This window comes from Phyllostomus hastatus, unplaced genomic scaffold, assembly GCF_019186645.2.
Source record: "Phyllostomus hastatus isolate PE091 unplaced genomic scaffold, TTU_PhHast_1.1 phas_contig_304, whole genome shotgun sequence".
In the NCBI taxonomy this organism is placed as follows: domain Eukaryota; kingdom Metazoa; phylum Chordata; class Mammalia; order Chiroptera; family Phyllostomidae; genus Phyllostomus; species Phyllostomus hastatus.
In genome coordinates this window covers 1137664-1161745 of record NW_025333845.1, presented here as the reverse complement: position 1 = coordinate 1161745, position 24082 = coordinate 1137664, and the positions used below count along the sequence as shown (strand labels likewise).

At 39.3% G+C, this 24082-nt stretch overlaps 1 protein-coding gene across 2 annotated transcripts; it reads left to right on the top strand.

The window, feature by feature from the left end:
- The first annotated feature begins 835 nt into the window (after positions 1–835).
- LOC123819199 (tripartite motif-containing protein 5-like) lies at positions 836–23226 on the top strand. 2 transcript variants are annotated; one of them, XM_045839495.1, is made up of 9 exons: positions 836–963; positions 2498–2561; positions 9262–9748; positions 10340–10435; positions 11085–11315; positions 17516–17538; positions 21528–21628; positions 21911–21937; positions 22202–23226. In XM_045839495.1, the coding sequence occupies exons 3-9, from the start codon at positions 9326–9328 to the stop codon at positions 22873–22875; spliced, it is 1575 nt and encodes a 524-aa protein (XP_045695451.1). In that variant the 5' UTR covers positions 836–963; positions 2498–2561; positions 9262–9325; the 3' UTR covers positions 22876–23226. The 2 variants fall into 2 exon arrangements, with proteins under 2 accessions (XP_045695451.1, XP_045695452.1); XM_045839496.1 differs by having other exon boundaries at positions 9204–9748.
- Positions 23227–24082: the final 856 nt, after the last annotated feature.

Here is a 24082-nt window from a genome sequence, read left to right as displayed (position 1 = left end):
TGCCAGTTGCTGATAACATGTCACTGGCACAGGTGTACCACCATTATGTCAGGAAGGCTTTCTCACCTCTCCTGCCTGGGTCAGGAACAAAAACTGGTAATTAACCGGTGGACTCCTAAGATTCAGTGCTATTGCCCTGAGCATGTAGTCCAGTTGGTTAGAGTGTAATCCTGATATGCCAAGGTTGTGGGTACCATCTCTGGTTAGGGCACAAAAATGGAGCAACCAAAGAATGTATAAATATATGAAACAACAAATCTCTCTCTTTCTCTCCTCTCTCTTTCTCTCTCTCTATAAATCAATCAATAAAAAATAAAAATATTCAATTGTGTTGTGGAAACATTTTTCCAGTAGGCTCAACATTTTTCTAAATAGCAGCTCTTTATAGCTCTTTGTAGCTGCTATTTAGGGGGAAAAAAAAGAGAATATTTTCTAAAATGTCATTTTTACCTTGCACAATGACAGCTGCTACCACTCAGCTCAATTTAACAGAGCTGTAACACCGATCACACTCTGTATTATAAAGGGAAGGTACCCAGGCTTTCTGGATCATGATTTTATTCTTAGTAAATAGTTTAGGACATTAACTAATTGTTATAGGATTAAATTAAAATTCTGAGTATTCAGACAAGCTGTAGAATGTATCATTAGAATGCACATTCTTATTAATCATTGAAATATTCTGCTAGAATAATTTGCATAAGGAATAAAATACAGTGGTTGAGTGCCCAGCTGATGTAGGTGCTAGAACATACTGAGGCATTAACTTCCCAAAAGTACCATTAGGTGGCAGTGTTATTAAATTTTGCTCTGCTTTTTTTGTTTTGAATTTAACTTTCATTTCTCTTCCTGTTCCTGTGGGGAGCTCCTCCTTGGAGAGCTGAACTCTGGCTTGATGAGTGAATCTTGACTAGTCCTACACCTGATCTTCTCCACTGAATTTAGACTCCTGTACTTCTGAAGGTAAGTGGGCCAGTTTCTGAGGAGGAAGGAGGAGGCTTTGAGGGAAGATATTGAGTGTGTTTGGTGTCTTTAATGGTAGTTCTGAGCTGGCTCTGCTTGGGCGGGTTTTTGCTGAAGTGGCAGAAGGGGAACATTTAGTCTGGGGAAGAGTGACCTTTAAAGAAGTGAGGTTTAGAAGGGTAGAGTCTTATTTGTTCCTTGGAAGGACCATTATTTCCCCAGGCTGTGTTACCGTCATCTTCTTCTTATTCTGTAGTTTTGACTTTCTACCTTGTCAATTTGAAACAGAATACTCTCCCCCACCCCCACCCGCCATCAGGCAGATAATCCTTTCCTCTTTTTCTCCTCAGTGAAATCTGTTTTGATGGAGCCCTCTTTTCCCTCTTCATAAAGCAAAAGCTCTTGTTAGGTACAGGTGAAATGAGAGCCACTATCTGAATGCATGTGTGAGAGACGGGTCTCAGGAACTTGCCAGGAATCACCCCTTCTATTGCTATTGTTGTACTCTTGTCCTGGTAACTTTTGGGAAGCTGTGCACAATCTCCCTGATAAATTGCCTAGCCCTTTGGCAAGCCTGATGAGAGGTTGGATGATCAGGTTGCTGCCAATCTCTGTAGCTCCCATGTGGTCACTTATTTCTTTGGGGACCAGGCACAGGGAATTTGTTGTCCCCTGAGTGCCATGGCTTATTCTTACTTCAGTGTATCCCATGACCCTCTGGTGTTCCTTCCTGTTTTTGATGTTTTTGTTTATCATCTAGACATACCCTTCTATTGTTTATTACGTCAACCCCTAACTCAATTTTCCCTTGCAGTAAGCTAAGAAATGGATTTGGTAATTTTTCTGGGAAAAAAAAAAACCTCTATTCTTTGTCTTAAAGCATAAAAAAAGTTAGAGTTGATGTTTAGCTTCAAATGTACAATATCATGATTACACATTTACATAACCTAAAAAGGGATCCCTCAGATAATTCTAGTACCCATGTGACACCATATGTAGTTAATACAATTATTGACTCTATTCTCTATGATGTACTTTATATCCCCTTGAAAATGTTCTTTGTATCTGTGAGTCTATTGTTATTCCTGATCATTTATTTTGTTTTTTTTTGTGTGTGTTTTAGATTCTACATACAAGTGAAATCATTTGGTGATTGTCTTTCTCTGTCTGGCTTATTAATTCAGCAAAATATCCTTTAGGTCCATCCATGTTGTTGCAGATAGCAAGATTTCATTCTTTTTTATAGTTGAATTGTATTTCATTCTATGTATGCACCACTCCTTTATCCATTCATCTTTCAATAGAGACTGTTTACTTTACTTCCATATCTTGGCTATTGTAAATAATTCTGCAATAAACACATGGATGTATATGTCTTTTGGATTTAGTGTTTTGGATTTCTTCAAATAAATACACAGAAGTGGAATTGTTGGGTCCTTCCTTATCTGTTCTCATAGCTTTGATATTTAAGCCTATTTTGTCTGGTAGAAATATTGCTATCACAACTTTTCATTTGTTTTTATTTTCCTTTCAGTCTGTGCGTGTCTTCTTATTTGAAGTGAGTCCCTTGGTAACAGTATATATAAGAGTCAATCACTGTGAGTATTTAATACCTTTGCATTCAAAGTAATTATTGATAGATATGTATTTATTGCCATTTTACTATTCATAATTTTTATATTTTTTATTCTGCTCTTTAAAGAAGATGTTTTTATACTTGATTAACTTCTTTAGCTTTTTTTTTTTTTCTGGGTAGCTCTTTACCTGACCTTCAATTCTAAAACAAATATTTTTGCTGGGTAAAGTAAGAATGAATGTAGGCTTTTGCTTTTCATCAGTATGCAATTTCCATGCCAATGCCAACAAAGTTTCTGTTGATATATCAGCTGACAGTCTTATGGGAGTACCCCTCTAGTTAACTAATTGCATTTCTCTTGCTCTTTCAAGATTCTCTATTTGTCTTTAACATTTGGCATTTTAATTATGATGTGTCTTGGTGTGGGCCTCTTTGGGCACATTTTGTCTGAGACTCTGTGAGCTCCTGGACTTGTATGTTGAATTTCTTCACCAGGTTAGGAAAGCTTTCAGCCATTATTTTTTCAAATATGTTTTCAATTTCTCTTTTCTTTTCTTGCTCTCCAATTATGCAAATGTTGTTTTGCTTAAAGTTGTCCCAGAGGTTCCTTGTATTGCACTGTCCTCATTTTTAAGATATTTTTTCTTTTTGCTGTTTTGATTGGGTGTTTCCTTCTTTTTTATCTTCCAAATCACTGACTTTATTCTCTGCTTCATCTACTCTACTGTTGATTTCCTGTAATGTATTCTTTATTTTATTTAGTCTATTCTTCATTTCTGACTAGGTTTTTTTTAGGTTTTCTTTCTCCTTTTTTTATGTGTCTTATCTCTTTAAGTTCTCACTGAGGTCATCTATTCTTCCTCTAAACTCACTGAGCAATCTTATAACCAGTATTTTGAACTCTGCATCTATTAGATTGCTTGTTCATTTTGTTTAGTTCTTTTTGTGGAGTTTTGTTCTGTTATTTCATCTGTGATATGTTTTCTTGTCTCCTAATTACCACTACCACCACGTGTGAGTTTCTATGTATTAGGCAGAGCTGTTACATCTCCCTGGCTTGGTAGAGTGGCCTTGTGTAATAGGAGTCCTATAGAACCCAGTAGCTTAGCTTCCTTTATCACCTGAGCTGAGTATACCATGTGTACCTACCATGTGGGTTGTGTGCTTCTTTCTGCTGTAGTTGAGCCTTAATGATGTTGGAACATCAGTGGGTGGGATTAGTCCCAGGCCCATAGGATGGGAGGACTGGTTGAGACTACTGTGAAGAATTTGCTATGCTGGGCACACCCCATTAGCAGGACATTTTTCAGCAGGGCTCATGTACCCACCAAGTGCATCCTTGAATGTGTTGCTTATGGTGGTGGTTGACTGGTGTTTCAGCATGATCTGAAGTTATCCACTGGGTATACTGTCTCTGGGGCCTCCTGGCAGGTACTGGCCAAGATCAGCTGCCACCTGTACCCTGCAATGGGCCATCTGGCATGGGTTGCAAAGAGATCTGCAGATGACTGCTACTTTTGCTGGATTGGAGGTACCTGAGAGTCCAAACGGGTGAACCAAGGCCAGGTGATGCTTTTGCTGGGACTGTGTTGTCTTCACAAATGGTACAGAGTACACAGAAGTCAGATGCTGCTTGTTGGAGCAATTTCAGGAAAGTCTGTGGCATGAGCCATACAGATTGATTCTATGGAAATGCCTCTGGATGAGGTTGAGTGGGGCCAAAAGTTGTTTTGGGTGGGGTTTCAGGGAATCACCAGGGCTGGATGAACAGTGTTAGCCACACTTATGGATACTCAGATATGGTACCCATCTGCCAGCTCTGTGAGGTGAGGGCACAGCAAAGTAACAGCAACTTCTACCAGAACTTCTGTTGGGGAGAAACCTGCTCCTTCTCCCCTCATCCTGAAAGAAAGACAATTCAGTTCCTCCTCATATGTTCCTGGCACTTTTGGAGCTGCTGCCCCCATGCTGGCGCTCAGAGGTAGTAAGTTCAAATAAGTTTGTGCATAGGCCCTTTTAAAAGGAGGAGCCTGGGACTTCAGGAACCTCCATCTCAATCAGCCAACATCTCCTCTGCTATTCACAACCAGAAGTTATGGAGAATTCTCTTCCTGGTACTTGAACCCTGGGCTGAAAGTTCTGGTATGTCGATAATATCCCCAGTTTCTCAGAAAGGACTTCTGAAGCTGAGATTTCCCCAAAATTTTTATCTGCCACATGTGGGTGTGGGACCAGCCCATTCTTCATCTCCACCCCTCCTACCAGTCTCAGTGTGGCTGCTTTTTTATAGTCTTAGTTACTGAACTTCTGTTCATCTAGGTTTCAGGCAATTCCGAATGGTGGTAGTTCTGTAGTTTAGTTTTAATTTTTATGCCCCTGTGGGAGATGTGAGCACCGTGTATACCTACACTGCCATCTGGACTAAAAGTCAAAAGAACTCCATGTTAATTTCACCTTTGATCATTTTGTACCTTGATATCTCTTTCACATATGTTTTGATGTGTATTTTCCTTTTCTCCTTCTTTTCAGAAGTCAGGAGTCTGTGCATTATACATGCACCATGTCCATATCTAATCTGTATTAACTGGCTCCTCAGGAGTTATCAGAAGTCCCAAGTACAGGACAAAATAAATATTTATAAATGTTGAACATATTTCATTAAAACCACAAGAACAAGTGCGCGTACCTGTGGTATAAACTGTATTAACTTATATCAAACCTACAATAAATATTAAGTACCTACAAAAATTATATCTCCAGACATGAAAGAGAAAGTAAACATGCAGAAAGAGAAAGGTGTTATAAAAGAAAATAAAAATTACTATGTTATAAATGTAAAACATTGAAAGAACAACAATAATAAATCAAAAGGGTTACAACAGGACAAGTTATCTGTAAACCATTGGTAAAAAGCTTTGCAATTTTAAATAGATTTCAGATGAAGTCTCAGTGTGGGAAGATGATTTTGAGTAGAGTCTTCAAGGAAATGATGAAACCTGTCCTAAGTGATTAAGAATCATAAAGGTGGCAAGAGTGTGTTGTGGGGAAGTTAGGCTGAGAGGGTGAAGAAATAGAAGGGGATGTGTAATGTAACCTAACTAGACCATGATAAAGTTATTTGCAAACAGGGGGCTGCTCTGTGCACAGGGAAGAGCCCCAGAACAAACTCTGCTATTTAGATATCTCATTTACATAGAACATATCTAAATGGAATTCTGGGTGGAAATTGGATTTATAAAGTTTGATCTCCCCTTTGTGGAGGGAAACACAATTGTGTTGCTACCCGAATCTGTGTTTCCAGGCTGCAGCTCCTTTTGCTCCAATACATAATTTTTATTCTTTATTACCATTCGAAGTTAATTTTTGTTTGCATTTTTTACTCCATCTTAGGGAGGACAGATAGACTCTGGGGATAGGAGACAGGGCCTGCTGGCATGGTTCTTCAGGTGTGCTCTCAGTGATATCTTTTGCAGATACAGGAGGTACTTTTTCCTGTCACTTCAGTCTTCTAAGAAGCCAGACTAAGGATATGAGTGAAATTTTAGTAAGCACTAAGATGAGCATGAGCAGAATAGGAATAATGGGCCAGGTACAGAGGATCACCAGGGTGGAAAGCCCCAGGTACCTAGCAATAGCAAAACTACTGTCTCTTGTACAACCACCTGCTAACCACTGGAAATAACATCTAGGCCCCAGGTGTGTTTCAGCTCCAGGCCCAGAAAGGCAGCAAGGCCAGGCAGAGCAATGCCATGGATAACATCCAGACCAGCTGCAGTGACTAATGACCCCCGTCCTCTAGTGCTGACCAATATGTTGAAAACTTGACCCTGAGGAGACACATGGAGAAAGCTGGTGAATATTCTATTGAGATCCTCCCCTGAGAATTCAGAAAAAAGCCCCCAGGACTGAGGACCCAGTGAGGCTCTCTCTCTATGGAGCAAACCTGAAGCTTTCCTCACCCCCTTCTTTTCCAGGGCTCTCACGCTCTCACCTGAACATGCCTGAACCTTTTTTTTTAATTGTTGTTCAGTTTTTTTTTAATTGTTGTTCAGGTACAGTCTTCTGCCTTTTACTCCCATCCCAGCCCATCCCCCAGCCCTCCCCGCCTCCCTCCTGTTTCCACCCTGAACCTTTCTTTCTTTTCTTTCATCTCTCAAGGCACATGTCTCTCTCCTCTCTCTCTCCCCTCTTAAGCTCCAAGGGCCCTACTTTTGCCTCTGTAACTTGTTTCTTGAGCCATCTCTCCTACAGTTCCCTTCTACCTCTGTGATTTTCTAAATAAATTCTTTCTTATAATTGAGTCTTGGCTTTGAATGCTTCTCTTAGCCAGAACTCAAGTACCAAGGTTGTTGAACCAAGGTCCAGTCTGACTCCACTGGTTAAAAACTGGTGCCATTTTTGCCACTTACAAAACTACCATTGTTTATGTAAGCCTAGTAATTACAGAGAACCAATTACCTTGTGAAAGCCCATGAACACAACTTCCGGGGGCCTAAAAGAAGCATAGTAAGTTATGAGTTACATGTCACTTATGACAATTAAGGTCTATGATAACTGGTGTTTAAAGGCCATGTAAAGTCTCTGTAGTCCAAATGTATTTTACACATTTGTTCATTTTTACTGTCTGTGATGTTGCCTTGCAAGGCAGCCAACCTTCCACTTTATTGTGACCTGGTAGGTGCCCCTGGCCCCAACCCTCTGAAAAACAACAGCAAAACCCAGCCTACTTGATGAATAAGCCAATATTACCTTTACAGGAATAAAGAGCCTGGACCTGATGTTGATCCTTTGTTCCCACATGATCTAACTCCCCTCCTGTCTTCTTACTTCACAGTATGTCTCACTCTCTCATCCCCTGTTCTCTGTTTTTTTTTCCATCTCCTTGTCCTAAAAGCTGTCATCATCTCTCCGCTGGGCAACAGTGCATGCATCCTACTCACCTTCCCAACTCCACTGTCAAAGTAAAAATGTCAGAACTTGGAGAGAGTTTTTTAAAAAATTTATTTGAGCCAAACAGACGATATGCCTGGAAGCAAGACCATAACAGACTGAGAAAAATACTTCTAGAAAGGCAGTTTTCAACTTCTTTTATACATTTGGAATTAAGCAGGATAGTGAGGAATATTACACAAAAGTTGGCAAAAGAAAGGCAGGAATTACAGGATAGTCAAGATTATGTGCTCTCCTGAGGGTGGTCACACTTCTGAGGTCTAAAAATGGGACATTTCGAAGGTGTGCTAAACCTAAATGCACAGAAACAACAGACAGGCCTTGCTTAAGGCAAACATAATTCTTTGAGCAAAGAAGTTGTGTGCCTGAGGGTGACTTGTCCAGTTAGGAATATATGATCAGATCACCTTACGAGGTAACTATCCACAGAACCTCTCTTTCAGCTACTCCAACTAACATTGTACAACCCACAAAGTGCAGAGCCAATCATGTTCCCTGTGTTCTCTGGTGGGAAAATATGGATAATATCTTTTGCTCCTGGAAAAGAGTACCTAAATGTTACATATTGGGAAAATGCCATATATCATGGTCACTACTGGCTTGTGTGATATCAAAGGGCTGGAAGTTTTGTGTACACAAGCCATACTAGCATTTACAAACTAAGACAAGGTGATATATATCTTCCATTAACAGGTCATTTCCTCTACCTAATACTTTTTTTTTCCTCTCCCTCAGTTTTTTCATCTTTTTCATTGGTCAATTCAACCTTTATGTTTTCAAGATGGAATTATTGGACAACCCTTTATCTGCCCCCATTATTGGATTTCCCAACAGAATGCACATCTCTCTTTCAGCATTTTTTACATCATCTCATTTGCACATATATATGACTGAATTATCTAATTTACTACTTATTTCCAAGTGAATGTCAAGGTCCTAGTGGTTTAAGCTCTCTGTTTAGACTCACCGTGGTGTTTGAGTATTAACCCAGTTATTAGCATGTAATTCATTGTCAGTGATAATTTGTTGAATGATCTTTCCTCAGTTTGTCATTGGTTGATTCAGTGGAGTAGGAATACATCTCTGAAGGGAGATCCCAAATACTAGTTTCATTTCAACTCTCTGTATTGAAGATAATGATTTTCTTAATTCACTTACTATTTCTATGTATACATCTGATACTTTACTTTTGCTGCGTGTGCAAACACATTGTCACATAGTATGTCATGATAATACGAGAAGTTGTAAATGTGGAACAAGTGATGACAATGGTTAAACTGTAAACAAGCAAATGAAAGCAGGTCTTTCTGATAAACAAACATGACAGGAGGAGAGTGAGTCCTACTGATATTAGGGGTAGCACTGCCTGCTGAGAGAAGAGCTGGTATAAAATCCAGGAAGCATGAGTGGCTTGGTGCTTTTATCATCAAGGGATCGTATGGCTTAGGAAGAAAGAATCAAGAGAGATGGAGGGTCATAAAAGGACTTTGGTAGAAAAGATGTCAGGTCATTGTTTTTTTTTTTTTTAGTAAAATAATAAAAATAACAACAGTTTCATATATAAAGTTATAATTTGTCATTTGAGATGATCCAGAAGTTAAGTGTTTGAAATTTTTATGCAAAACCTTTATAACCAGGTTTCCAACTTTTTTCCTTGTTTCTATTATTTTTTTTCCTTCAATTTTGGTCACTGCCCACTTTGATTTCTAAACAGTTATCATGATTTACTCCTACCTCTCTTACTCTGCTTCCTTTTAAACTTTGATATAAAGTCAGGATCTGTGAACAAGAGAAACTTTGGACATCAGGACAAGTAGGAGTAGGGGAACAGCTGCGATGGCTTCAGGAATCCTGGTGAACATGAGGGAGGAGGTGACCTGCCCCATCTGCCTGGAGCTCTTGACAGAACCCTTGAGCCTGGACTGTGGGCACACCTTCTGCCAAGCCTGCATCACTGCAAACAACACAGAGTCCATGGTCAGTGAAGAAGGAGAGAGTAGCTGCCCTGTGTGCCGAATCAGGTACCAGCCTGGGAACCTGCGGCCTAATAGGCATGTGGCCAACATAGTGGAGATGCTTCAAAACGTCAAGTTGAGCCTAGAGGAGGAGCAAAAGACAGATCTCTGTGAGCGCCATGGAGAGAAACTCCTGCTCTTCTGTAAGGAGGATGGGAAGTTCATTTGCTGGCTTTGTGAGAGGTCTCAAGAACACCGGGATCACCACACTCTCCTCACGGAGGAGGTTGCTCAGGAGTACAAGGTAACAGACCAGGATGGAGCAAAGACAGGACAGAAAATAGTATTTGATGGGAAATTTCTGCTTTGCATTTGGCTCTAATTACCTTGCCAATGTATTCTTGAGGCCTGTGATCACATTTCTCCCTATGCTCAGCTTCCAAGGTCAGAAGGACTTTTCTGTGCATTCCACACAATTACAAAATGATGTGCAGATTCAAAACCAGAAGTTGATATTTTTATAGCTTGTGGTAATAAGTGGAGGTTTAGTGTCTAAGCAAAGCTGTCTTTGCCCCTTTGAACAGGAAGGGTAAGTGGGCAGCTGGGTGGATTCATGTCTAAGTTCTTTCCTTACTGCAGGATCAGGTTTCTTCTTCAAGGACACAGGGAATCAGTCTCCTCCTGATATGGGAATGGTAATTTCTATCACCTGAATCTTAGAGAAAATATTCACCACATCAGGTTTCCTTTAAGTCACAGATTCTAATTGTTGTTTCATAGTTACTGTATACTATAGTTTCTTCAGAGATTGGCCTGATTTTTCCCCAGTTTTCCTCTATTTTGATGCTGAAAATGCCCATAGCTTGCTTGACTCTGATGTGGTTCCTCTTCACAGGAGAAACTCCAGGCAGCTCTGGACAGGCTGAGGGCTGAACAGCAGAAAGTTAAGAAGTTTGGCGCTGACATCAGAGAAGAGAGAACTTCCTGGGAGGTAGGAGATACTTCTTGAGGGAGTTAGATAGGATTTGGGTGGATTTTAGTCCCAAGGAGCTCCCTTCCTCCTGTTCCCTGACAGTCAGTATGTCCAGATTTATTGATTAATCATTCTTTATCCTTTCCCTGAGAGGGATTGGGACTGAAAATGAACCTGTCACAAATTAACACAGATATTTGTAAGTTAGTGATTCTCATAGACAGCCTCTTTGGTAAGGATAGCTAGTGACTTCTCTGTTCATTTTTGTCATTATTTTGAGCCTTTAACTCTTCCAGGGGAAAACAATTGCCAATGTCTCATGGCTCTGTCCTCTGGTTCTCAATGTTAGGCTGAGGATGGAGGTCATGAGTAATGCAGGAGGCATGACAGTCCTACACAGCTATGTGAAAGCTGAACCACATCCAGGGTCCCATTGTGGTGCAGGGTTGGCCTGAATAACGCAAATTAGAGGCCAATATTTTAGAATGTGATTAAGAGAAAGTAATAGGAAATATTACTCCCTATAGGAAATATAGTCCCCCCCCGGCATTGCTCCCCTGCTTCCATCTCCCTTCCCTGTGAGAACTTCCAAATCAAATAGTTCTTTATTCTGGCTCCCAGTCTCTGCCTGATAGCCTGAGTTCCTCTCTCTTTTTGATTCCTGAAGAATCAAATAGAAAGTGAGGTCCAAAGTGCCCAGGATTGTTTTAAAAAACTGAGAGACATCCTGTACAACAAGGAGCAAGAAGAAGTGAAAAAGCTGGAGAAGGAAAAGAGATATATTTTCCATGTCCTGGAACAGTCTGAGAGTGAGCAGGTCCAGCAGAGCCTGTTGTTGAGAGATCTCATCTCTGAGCTGGAGCTTCGGTTACAGGGGTCAACGATGAAGATGCTGCAGGTAAGACTTGGGAAGAAGCCTCAGCATCTGAACTTGAGGAAAATGAACACTAAATTTCCTGCACTGCTGTGTGGCTGTGCTGTTTCTGGTGGTGACACTGAGGTTCCCTTGGTCTTCCAGTAAAATTTTCCTGCATTTCAGAGTTTATAGGAATAATTGTGTGCATGAGTAACAAGGAAAAATCTTGTTTTTTTTTAAATTAATGTATCAATTTCAGTGCAAAAATTTGACTATGGATAAAAGGTCCATTGTGTTTAATTATATTCTATAGGCCCATATATCTATGGGTATACAATATTTTTGTGATACCTCTTCATGATCCAAGATTTTTTTCTTTAGAATGAGTTGAGATTTTTCTCCTACTTCTGTGTTTTTCTGAACAAACAGTTATGAAGAATTGGTAGTATTTCTTTAATGATTCAATAGATTCACCACTGAAACCATCTTACTCTGGGCCTTTCTTTTTGGAAAAGTTTAACTTTTTTACTTGTATTAGGTTTTCTTTTTTAAAAAAATATTTCTTCAGTCAATTTTTTTTAAGTTTCATGCAGCAATTAAAGACATTTATTTTCATTTTTTAATTTTAATTGTTGTTCAAGTACAGTTTTCTGCCTGTTACCCCCTCCCAGTCCACCCTCTCAGTCCTCCCCACCTCTCTCCCATCTCCACCCCCTCCCCCTTGTTATTGTCCATGTGTCCTTTATATTGGTTCCTTCAAACCCTTCCTCCCTTCCCCTGAAATTCCCTCCCCCTCTCCCCTCTGGTCACTGTCAGACTGTTCTCAATTTCAGTGTTGTTGGTTATATTTTGCTTGCTTGTTTGTTTTGTTGATCAGATTCCTGTTAAAGGTGAGATCATATGGCATTTGTCAATTTTTCATAATGTACATCATTGTAGAAATTTGTCCACTTTAATGTGTCTGATTTGTAAACATGATGTTAGTCACCATAATCCCTTAGAATTTCTTTTATTTCTACAGTACTGCAGTAATTGCCCCTCTTTTATCCCAATTTCAATGATTTTATTTTATTTTTTGTCAATTTAGTTATGTTTGGTTAAATTTATTGATGTTTTTCAAGAATAAACTATATTGTTTTATGAATCTAACTATTTTTAATGTTTTTATATAATTGATTTTGCTCTTATATAGTTTCCTTTGTGTTTTTAGATATGTATGCACATGCATATATGAGTATGTGTGTATTTGTTTGTGTGTTGTATGTTTGTGTGCTTATTGTGTTTAATTTATTCTTCCCTTTATAGTTTTTTAGTGTGGTAATTTAGACCACTGATTTGAATCTTTTTAAAATTTTTGTTCAAGTACGGTTGTCTCCATTTTCACCCCACCATACCCCCCTACCCCACCCATCCCCCCATCCCACTCTCTAACCTACCCCCTTTGGCTTTGTCCATGTGTCCTTTATACATGTTCCTTGATGGCCTTTCCCTTATTATCCCCTATTATCACACTCCCTGCTCCTCTTTGGTTACTGTCAATTTGTTCTTAATTTCAATGTCTGTGGTTGTATTTTGCTTGCTTGTTTGTTTTGTTGATTAGGTTCCAATTATAAGTGAGATCATATGCTATTTCTCTTTCACCACATGGCTTATTTAATTTAGCATAATTCCCTCCAGTTCCATCCATGCTGTTGTGAAGGGTAGGAGCTCCTTTCTTTCTGCTGCATAGAATCCCATGGTGTAAATGTACCACAGTTTTTTGATCCACTCATTTACTGATGGACACTTAGGTTGCTTCCAGCCCTTGATTATTGTAAATTGTGCTGCTATGAACATTGGGGTGCATATAATCTTTTCTGTTAAAGTTTTTAATATATAAATGCATTTAAAAATTATATTCCCCATTTGGTTTATTTACCTTTTAAATTCAATTCCTATTTTCAGATTTCCTTTTTGATTACTTTATTGACTCTTGGGATATTTGAAACTCTTGTTTAATTTATAAACACTTGGTATAAAATTTTTATTCTGCTGTATCTCATATTTAATTTCTTTCTAATCAGAAAACATATTTTAGGATTTAAAACTATTAAATGTATTGATGCATGTTTATTGCTTAAAATATTGCATGCCCAAAATTATTACATAAATTTAATTTTAAATGTGTTGTGTATTCATTGGGTGGCAGGGTCTATAGATGACAGTTAGGTAAACCTGGTTCATACTGTTGGACATTTCATCTACATTCTTGATGATTTCTTTATTTATATGTTTTAAAACTTTTTACTTTATTTTTCCATTACCATTTACCCTCTTTATATATTTATATCTTTGATTTTCTTCCTTCTTGTTCTTAAGTCCCTTTAACATTTGCTGTAATACTGTTTGGTGGTGATGAATTCTTTCAGCTTTTTCTTCTCTGAGAAGCTATTTATGTCTCCTTGAACTCTAAACAATAGCCTATAAATCTAGGTTGTAGGTCATTGCTTTTCATCACTTTCAATATTTCATGCCGGTCTCTTCTTGCCTGAAAAATTTTCATTGAGAAATGAGCTGATAGTCTTATGGAAACTCCCTTAGAGATAACTAAGTGCTTTTCTCTTGATGCTTTTCAGATTCTCTCTTTGTAGTCTTCATTTCTCACTGGGGATTTCAATGGTTTCTATTATTTTTTTTAAAAAAGCCCATATTCATTTCTTTTTTTTTAAGATTTTATTTATTTATTTATTTTTAGAGAGAGGGAAGGGAGGGAGGGAGGGAGGGAGAGAGAGAGAGAGAGAGAGAGAGAGAGAGAGAGAGAGAGAGAGAGAAACATCAATGTGTGGTTGCTGGGGGTTATGGCCTGCAACCCAGGAATGTACCCTGGCTGGGAATCGAACCTGGGACACTTTGGTTCCCAGCCCGCGCTCAATCCACTGAGCTACGCCAGCCAGGGCTGGTTTCTATTATTTTTTATGTTTCCAATATCTTTGCTGAAGTTCTCACTGAGATCATCTATTCTTCCCCTAAGTTCAGTGAACATCCTTATTAACCAGAGTTTAGAATTCTCTATCTGGTAGATTGCTTGCCTCAATTCTGTTTATATATTTTTCTGAATTTTTGTCCTGACCTTTCATTTGGGACATGTTTCTTTGTGTCATCATTTTGGCTGCCTCCCCATGGTTATTTCTATGTATTATGTATATCTGCCAAATCTCCTCATCTTGGCAGAATGGCCTTATGTAGTCAGTGTCCTTTGCAGTGTCCCTGTTCATCTGAACTGGGTGCTCCAGGGGTTTTGCTTGTATGGGTTGTGTGTATCTTCTGTTGTAGTTGAGCTTGATTACTGTTGACCGGTGGGTGGGACTGACCCTCAGGCTGAGTGGCTGTGAGGAATAGTATTGGCTATAGTGAACAAGCTATTGTAACGGTGCTGACTCAGTGGAGTGGATTCACTTTAGCAGGTCTCTAGTGCCTGCTGAATCTGCCCTTTGGGTGTGTCATTTGTGGTGCTAGTTGGGTCGTGCTCTGGTGTATTCTGAAGCTGGCCACCAGGTTTTTTGGTTTGGGACCTTGGGAGGGACTCTGGTGTAGGCCAAGGTCAGCCACTGCCTGTGTGTGGCCCAGTGTCACCTGATACAAACTACATGGAGTCGAGGGGTTGGTGTTTGCCTGTTCTGGGCTTGGAGATGCCTTGAAGAGGTGTTGTGGTTAACCAAGGTCAGATGATACTATTGTCTGTCTGCAACTGCTTAGCAAGAATTAAAGGGCGTCTGAACTCAGCCACTGCTTGTTTGCTATTTGTGGACCCTTAAGAAGTTTTAGGAAAGTTAGGGTGTTGGCTGGTAGGTGTCCCTGTATTTCTGAAAGAGATTTGGCTAGAGGTTTTAATTGTGTTTGGTGGTTTCAGAGAATCACTAGAATGGAGCAAGAGTGGTGTTAGCCAGGTTAATGAAGACTCAGATTTGGCATTGACCTGGGACTGCAGGCTGTGTGAGGGCAGGGCTCAACAAAAGTAAAATGGCACCTGTTGGTACTTTAGTGTTTGGGAGAGTTTCCCATCCAACCCTCCACCTGAAGCCAGACAATTCAGTTTCTCTCTGAATGTCGCTGGCCTTTGTTAGATTCTGCCCATACTCTGAGGCATAGGACAAGTGTTTGTGAGGGAATCACACTGTTCTAGCTCCCTTTAAGGAGACACCTGGTTTGCAGCAGCCCTTCATCACATGTGGACTGAGACTGCTGATTTTCACAGCCAAATCAGGTGGGGATTCCTCTTGATACTCCTGTCCCAGCTTGCTCTGAGACTGGGACTCCTGGTTCCTCAGTAGGACCTCTGCAGCCAAGATATTTCTCCCATTCTTAACCTCCACATGTGGGCGTGGTACCAGCAAGCTTAGTCTCTGCCCTTTCCACCACTCTTGAGATGGCTTCTTCTTTATATCTTTAGTTATAAGAGGAGTTCTGTTCAGCTTGTCTTTGTGTGGTTGCTGGAAGAGATGAGCACAGCATTTACCTACTATACCATTTAAATGAGAAATCTATCTTTTTAATTTTGCCATATTTGTATCTTTGAATACAAAACACATCTGTTGTAGATAGCAGTAATTGTAATAGCTTTTTATCTAGTCTGTCAACCTCTGTTTTTAATAGGTGGATTAAGACAATAAAATTTAATGCAATCGTTGATGTAGCCCTATTTAAGTTATATTCTTATTTGCTTCTACATATTGCCTGCTGTTTTAACTGTGCTCTTTCTCATTGACAAGCTTCTTTTGAGTTAAACAGATATTTTTAGTATAAAATTTTAAGTTTTACTATTTTCTACTTTTGTGGTGTTTGCTTTTCTATTTACAACATGCGTCCTTTTTTCTCATGATCTACTTCAGATTAATACTAAATTAATTCCAATAAAATATGGATACTAGCCTCTGACATCGCTTTATATTCTTTCAGCAACAACACAATGATGGTTTAACATGGGCATTTGATCCAGTGCAAGCCAGTGCCATAAGGACCTTGGAATTTGATGTAACTGGGAAGACAAGTTCTATTTTTTTTTCAGGAATTTATTAGAGGAGATACATGTTTTCTTCATGAACTGAGGATAAAGTCAACATAGAAGCATAAATAGAATTGGAGAATGACATAGACCAGATCTTGATGACAATGTTGGAGCTTCAAAACTAAAATTTGATTAAAATCACAACTGTCCCCCAAATTCCTCTTCTCTACTTCATCCACTTTTCATGGCTTTTGTAATATACAACAACAAAGCCCTAACACAGACAGCAAAGTAAATTTTTGTGTATAGACCCATAAGTTGGCCTGCTTTTTGATGTCATGGAAGAAGTTAGTCTGAGATAAAAAGAACAAATGTATTGGAACATATGCATTGAAAAAATAAATCAGTGATGGTAAATATGTTCAGATGACTAAAACTGATAACGGCGTGGACTAAATTGGCTTGGTAGAGAATGAAATGTCAGTAAGCATTGTAATGTTGAGGACAGTGACTGAGTGGATATTGGTAACATAGACAAAGGGGTGTAAGGGAGGAGACAATTTGGTTGGTGAAGCGTAAGGTCCATTTGAGACATCCTAAGTTACTGGTTTCTGTGCTTCTTTTCTAGGAAATATATTATCCTGCATTTAAGAGTCAAAACTGAGTAAAAATAAAGGTTTGGAAATCAATTGTACGTGTAGTGTTTAATTTAGGGAGTGAATGAGGTCAATTATAGACATTGTATAAAATGACGAGAGATTTGAAAAGAGCGTACATTAATACACTTGTTTGCTAGTACCCTTACTAGAAGTCAAGTTCTTGAGGAATATTATAATTACTCATCTTTGTTTCTCCCAATTATGGCATAATTCTTGACAAATAATAATACAATGCTTTATATTCACATTGAATAAATGAACAACCATGACTTATTCAAATCATCTTAGGGGGAGCCTTATGAAAAATAGGGAAAATATCTTGGACCTGATATTTTCCTCCGAGTTTTTAAGTCTTATCACCAAGTACTGGAAGATCATGCTGTGCTTCTACAAGGGTCAAAATTCTTTCTAACTTGTAGGAAACCTGGCAACTTTAACTGAACATTTTGGAATAAGTGACCTGGGTCTTGTCTTTAACTTGGGCTCACATTGGGACCATATCTATTCCCATCATATTATGGGGAGGTGGGGATGAGGTGAAGCTTTGTAAGTGAGGAGGCTTATTACTTATTGACTTACATTTTCTCTTTTCTCTTTAGGATGTGAATGGCATCTTGGAAAGGTATGTGTGGGAGATCAGAGATGAACCGTTTGTGCTATCAAATAAGGTTTAAAGCCATTAAAGTTATTTGGTGGTTTTTTAAGTATATTTTATTGATTATGCTATTACTTTGTCCATTTTTTTCTCCTCTTCATCCCCCTCACCTGGACCCCCCTCCCTCAAGCATTCCCCACCTTAGTTCATGTCAATGGGTCCTGCATATAATTTCTTTGGCTTCTCCATTTCCTATACTATTCTTAACTTCCCTCTGTCTATTTTGTGTCTACAATTATGCTTCTTAATCCCTGTACCTTTCCTCCCATTCTCCCCCCTCCACCTCTCCACTGATAACCCTCCATGTGTCTCCACTTATGTGATTCTATTTCTGTTCTAACTATTTGCTTAGTTTGTTTTTTTTTGGGGGGGGGAGGGGGGAGTTCAATTGTTGATAGTTGTGAGTTTGTTGACATTTTACTACATAGTTTTGATCTGCTTTTTTCTTAGATAAGACCCTTTAGCATTTCATATAATAAGGGCTCAGTGATGATGAACTCCTTTAACTTTACCTTATCTGGGAAGCACTGTATCTGCCCTTTAATTCTAAATCATAGCTTTGCTGGGTAGAGTAATCTAGGTTGTAGGTCCTCGCTTTTCATGACTGAATACTTCTTTCCAGCCCATTCTTGCCTGTAAGGTTTCTTTTGAGAAAGCAGCTGGCAGTTTTATGGCAATTCCTTTGTAGGTAACTGTCTCCTTTCCTCTTGCTGCTTTTAAGATTCTCTCCTTATCTTTAATCTTGGGTAATTTAATTATGATGTGTCTTGGTGTGTTTCTCCTTGGATCCAACTTCTTTGGGATTCTCTGTGTTTTCCTAGATTAGCATGTCTAGTTCCTTCACCAGATTTGGAAAGTTTTCCGTCATTATTTTTTCAAATAAGTTTTTAATTTTTCTTGTTCTCCTTCTGGCACCCCTATGATTCAGATGTGGGGATGTTTAAGAGGTCCCTAAGCCTCTCCTAATTTTTTTTTTAATTCTTGTTTCTTCATTCTGTTTTGGCTGAATGTTTATTTATTTATTTTGTTCCAAATCATTGATCTGAGTCCTGACATGCATACCAGCCCACAGTGTCCACAGCGTTATGGATGAGATGAAATAAATTCACGTGGATTACTGAGCCCTGTGGAGGAAAAGGGACAGTGTGACTTCTTTCTAAAAGGGAGAGCAAGCCTCAGAGTGCCTCGGCCACCCTCTCAAGAGTAGAGTGCTTGACCCTTTCCTTGACAAGCTTTTATTGGATACAATTTACATATGAATACAAGGTGTATACATAAAGCTCATCAATCTTTGCCAGGCAGAAATGATTAAACAATAGGTAACATTCAAAGAACTCTGGGGGCCTATTTTGAGTTAGGATAAGATAGCTAAAGGGCCATAAAACTTTGGGGAACAAATTCACTTCCTGCATGGACCCTCATCATTTAATTGAGAGCTTCTAAACAAAGCAGGTTTCACAGGATTTTACATATTCTTTCTTAGGCCTGATTGCCCTAGGGAACCTGCCCTTTTCAGTACAGGGCTGCACCCACCACCACTCGCATTATTTCAGGCTTAAGTCAGGTAGGAGAAGTAAGGCAGCCAAGAGACTAGGAGACTTCTTGCAAACAGAATGAGGACTCAGGCTATGTCAAAGCCAAGGGGTGAGGGTCCATCACCTCTTTTCTGTACCCCCGACGTCCTTCCCTAGGGGCCCCCTGTGATCGTGCCTGTCTTAGGTCATCCTTTCCTTGAGGAATCTTACCTGTCATTGGCTAGCCAATCAAGCATTGGGGGCCAGGCAGGGTAAAGTAAAAGGTGCAGAGGTAGCACCCCTGCCAGGGAAATAAGCTTTGCCTCTTTAGTGGCTTATGGTCCAAAGGTTGTTCACTCAGCCTTAGCCATGGGTGGGGGGAGGGGGTGGTTACAGCTCCTGAAACCAGGCAGGGCAGTTCCTAACAGAGTCCCAGTTTCTTTCCCTGGGAAGGGTGCTACCCACCCTTGTTGTTGGTTCCCTGTATATTTTTCTTTATTTCACTTTGTATAGCCTTCACTTCTTTCTTTATTTTTGATCATACTCAGTCATTTCTGTGAGCATCCTGATTACCAGTGTTTTGAATGCTGCATCTGATAAGTTGGCTCCCTACTCATTACTTAGTTCTTTTCTTAGGGTTTTGATGGGTTCTTTCATTTGGGCCATATTTCTTTGTCTCTGCCCACCATTTACATTGTAAGGGGAGGAGCCTTAGGTATTTGCCAGAGCAAGGCAACCCACTTCACTGCATTGTGGTGCTCTATGTGGGGGAGGGGTCAGAGAGGGAACATTGCCATTTGCTTGGCTCTCACTCCACTCTCAATCACTTCCCCCACTTCCCACAAGCAGATTGGGCTGATTCCTGGGTGGGCAGGCTTGTGTACATTCTAAGGTCCCATAGGCCCCTCCAAAAACTCCCTGTGAGACTGGGGGTTTTTCCTGATGCTGCAACCTTCACAGGTTTTCACATACAGAGGTGTAGAAGTTTTAGTTTCTTACACTGGAACCCTGGGTTATGTAGTCTATCTCACTCCCCAGTTGTTCCTCCTGGCTTATCTGCATACGAATATAGGATATCTTGGTCTGCCAGCTCCCATCTTTTCACATGTCCTCACTGCCCCATCTTCCCATCTCTGCCTCTCCTACCAGTCTGGATAAACGTTTCTTCTTTAACTCCTTGGTTGTCAGACTTCCATACAGTTCAATTCTCTGGAATCTCTGGTTGTTTTTTGTTTTTAAATTAGTTGTTAACTTTCTTGTGGTTGTGTGAGGAAGCAAAACACATCTACGTATGCCTCCATCTTGGCTGGAAACCCTAAAATTATTTGGTGTTTAATTAGAATAAAATATTACTAAAGGAAGAAAAATCTGGGTGCAGTTTTATCTTAAATTTATTTCACATATTATGGTTTGCATGTTATATAACTGTTGAGACTGGACAAGATTCTATGGTAAGGAATTTAGGCTGGGGGAGTTGCAGAGTTTGTGACAGTAGCACTTAGGGATGAGACGTTGCAGCATCATATCCATGTGATTTTGGAAACCTTACTCACCCAGTGTGCCTATATTTAAATGAGTATTTCATAGCTGCTTGATCTATTGTGGGTAGGCTATGTCTTCTTTATCTGCCAAATACCCAGAATTGGAGATAACTCTTTTATATTTAAATTTCTATTCTGGGAATAGGAGAGATCTAGTACTTCTACATGGTTCTCTTTATTTTTCAAAAACAGACCTCAATCTCAAAGAATATTTTGGTCCTGGTGCAAACAATTGATCTCTCTTGGTCATGCATTTTTGAAGCCAAAATGAAAGGGCCACACCTTTTTATCTAAATTTGCACACCTACCTGGCTGCAGCAAGCTCTTCAAACCCATGAAATTTAGACCACTATTAGTATGGTATATATAATGTCTTCTTTTCCAAGTATTACAATTTGCCCCGGAAAACCTGAAATGTATTCTTAGGGCCTCCCCACTGGGGAACAGACTTTAAAGGTCTTGATGCCCTCCAGAGAGTGTTCCCTCACTTGATGTATCTCAAACAACTAGGAGCTAGGTTCTGCAATCTCACTTTTGTGCAATATCCCTCACATCCATTCAGTGACTTTTCCTCACATTATTTTATTTTTACAAACCAAAGTTTCCTTTTTTAAAAAAATCATGTAAATTTATATGATTCGAGGAGTTAGAGACATATTGGTTAGTTATCATTTTGAAAGGAATAAACTGTACTGCAAGGTCAAGGCCTTCCTAAGAACACACAGTATGTACTGAAAAGTTGGACATAAGCACTTCCTTTGGCTACAGGGTCAGGTGTCTATTCTTTCCTTTCTCAGGGTCTACATGGAAGGAGGCTTAAGTGCTTAATGGGTTGAATACACAGAATTCAGTAGTTTTGGAGAGACAAAAAATGTAGGGATCTTTTTTTTTGTCATCCTAGTAGTCAGACCTTCACTCTGAAGAGGCCAAAAATTCTCTCCAAGGAACAAAGGAGAGTGTTTCGAGTTCCTGACCTGAATGGGATGCTACAAGTCTTCGATGGTGAGGAATGCTGAGCAAGTGGGTGGCTGTGGGGTTCTTGTGATGGTGGGAGTTAAAGAGGGAAGAGAGTTTAGTTTCTAAATGTGGATAGAGGAGACAAAAAAGGAGGGGTATCATGTGCTCATATTTAATGGGGAGTGAGCAGCTGTCCTATTCATCTCTCATTCTGCCACTTACTATCACACATAGCCCCCAGTCTCTCCCCTCACCTGGAGAGGAAATAGATTCTAGTGCTAACTCCTTTGCTTATACTTAATATTATGTATTTTTTTTTCATTTCAGAGCTGACAGATGTGCGCCGCTATTGGGGTAAGGAAAAATCACTGTATCATGAAGCCTCTGCCCTCATTCTCTTTCAGAATTTTGGGTTTCCTATTATGTCCCTTGTTTTAAGACCCAAGATCCCTCCCCCTCAACACACACACACATTATGATTCAGCAGTGTTATACCTATTCTGAAGAATAAGACTAGGTTCTTCCCAGTTTCTATTCATGTTATTCTCAAGATCCCAGTACAATGTCACAAGTACAAATACATCATATCCCTCACCAAACCCTGTAATTTTCCTACAGATCACATTACCCTGGACCCTCCCAAAGACAGGCGAAATGTTGCCATTTCTGCAGATCTTAGACAAGTGAGATATGAATACTACTGCAATCCACAAGTGCAACTTGCATTCCCTTTCAACACTGGTATTAACCAAGAAAATTGCTTCCATCAGGCAAGCAATTATGGTGTAGTTGGTGTACCATCTATCACATCAGGGAAACATTATTGGGAGGTAGATGTCTCAGACAAACGTACCTGGATGTTGGGGGTGTGTTCTGAAAAATCTCCTAGCCTCAATCTGTTGCATGAGCTCAATGGAATGTTTGTTGATAGAAAAGTTCAGAGGTATCAACCTTTTAGTGTTGGTATCCCATCTACACTCACTGGGCCAGTCACAACCTGTACAGGTGGTGGCTATTGGGTTATACATTTAGAAGAAGGATGTAAATATAATGCTCTTGCAAAATCTTCCTTCTCTAATCTCTTCAAAGTAGCCCTCAGTCTGACTGTTCCTCCCCGTCGTGTTGGTGTTTTCCTAGACTATGAGGCTTGCACTGTCTCATTTTATAATGTCACAAACCATGGGTTTCTTATCTATAAATTCCCTTCATGTTCCTTTTCTCAGGAAATGTATCCATATTTCTGCCCTATGACATGTACTGTCCCCATGACACTGTGTTCACCAAGCTCTTAAAGCTCTTGCACCCTCACCCACTTCTTTGTAGTGCCTCTGGCCTTGGGTGCACCTAAGGCACTGAGCTTTTCTGCACTATTCTCACCAACTTTTTATTGCTGCCTTCCCCTTTTTTTTATTTCAATAGCCTTCATTCAACAACAGAGTGTAAAATTTGCCCTGTGTCAAGCATATTTTCCTCAATGTCCTGTATGCACTAGTAAAGAATCTTAATTCACTTTTTTTCTGTCATCCCAAATAAAATGACTAATGCCTCAAAAAAAAGACCTGTATGGCCCTTATGCAATTTTGTGAGAATTAAACAACAAATGTTTTCAATAAATTCCATCTTTTTAAACACATAAGCAGTAATCACATATGCTGTCTCTTCATTTTTTGTTTGCCTCTAACTGTGACTTAAATAAATGATTTTAAGAATACATATTATTTTATTTTCAACCTTATTACCCTTACTTTGTTTTAAGAAATAACTTGATGAAAGAATTATAATTTAAAATGTTTTTAGCTAATTGTAAAATAAATGTTTTTACCGTTTTTAGCTACCTAACTCTCCATCCCCCTGCCCCCACCCCATGTTTCTGCAGTAATTCTATTTCATTGAAATTGAATTTATATTAGTTTTGTTTACTCAGTTTTAAAGACTTACTATTCACAGTGATACGATGAGTCAGAAGTACAATTGTGGGTTTTCCTAACAATTGTGTAGGGAAGTGTGTTGTTGCTCAGGTCAGCCTGACATTTTCAGTGAGTTGAAAATTCTCAAGAACAAAGAGAAAAGTCTGCTTTTCCAATGAGATGGAATGTGGACTATGTTCATTCAGGATTTGGTGGGATCCCAATGTCTATTGGTTTAAGTATTAACCTCATCTAAAATATAACCCAGGCATGTGCCCTGACTGAAAATCAAACCAGTGACCTCTCAGTTCACAAGGCAATGCTCAATCCACTGAGCCACATCAGCCAGGGCATTTTTTAAAAATAGAGCATTATTTTTTTTTGCATGAGTGCTAAGCTAGAAAATAAAATGTAGTCATACTAAATAATATAAAAGAAGGCAAAAAAGGAGCAAAAGGCAACAAAGAATGTATATGAAAAATATTAAGCAAGTAAAAAACTAAAATATAACGTGTATAATCATATTATATGTTAACATATAACAAGTGTTGGCAAGAGTGTGGAAAAAAGGAACCATTTGGCACTGTCCATA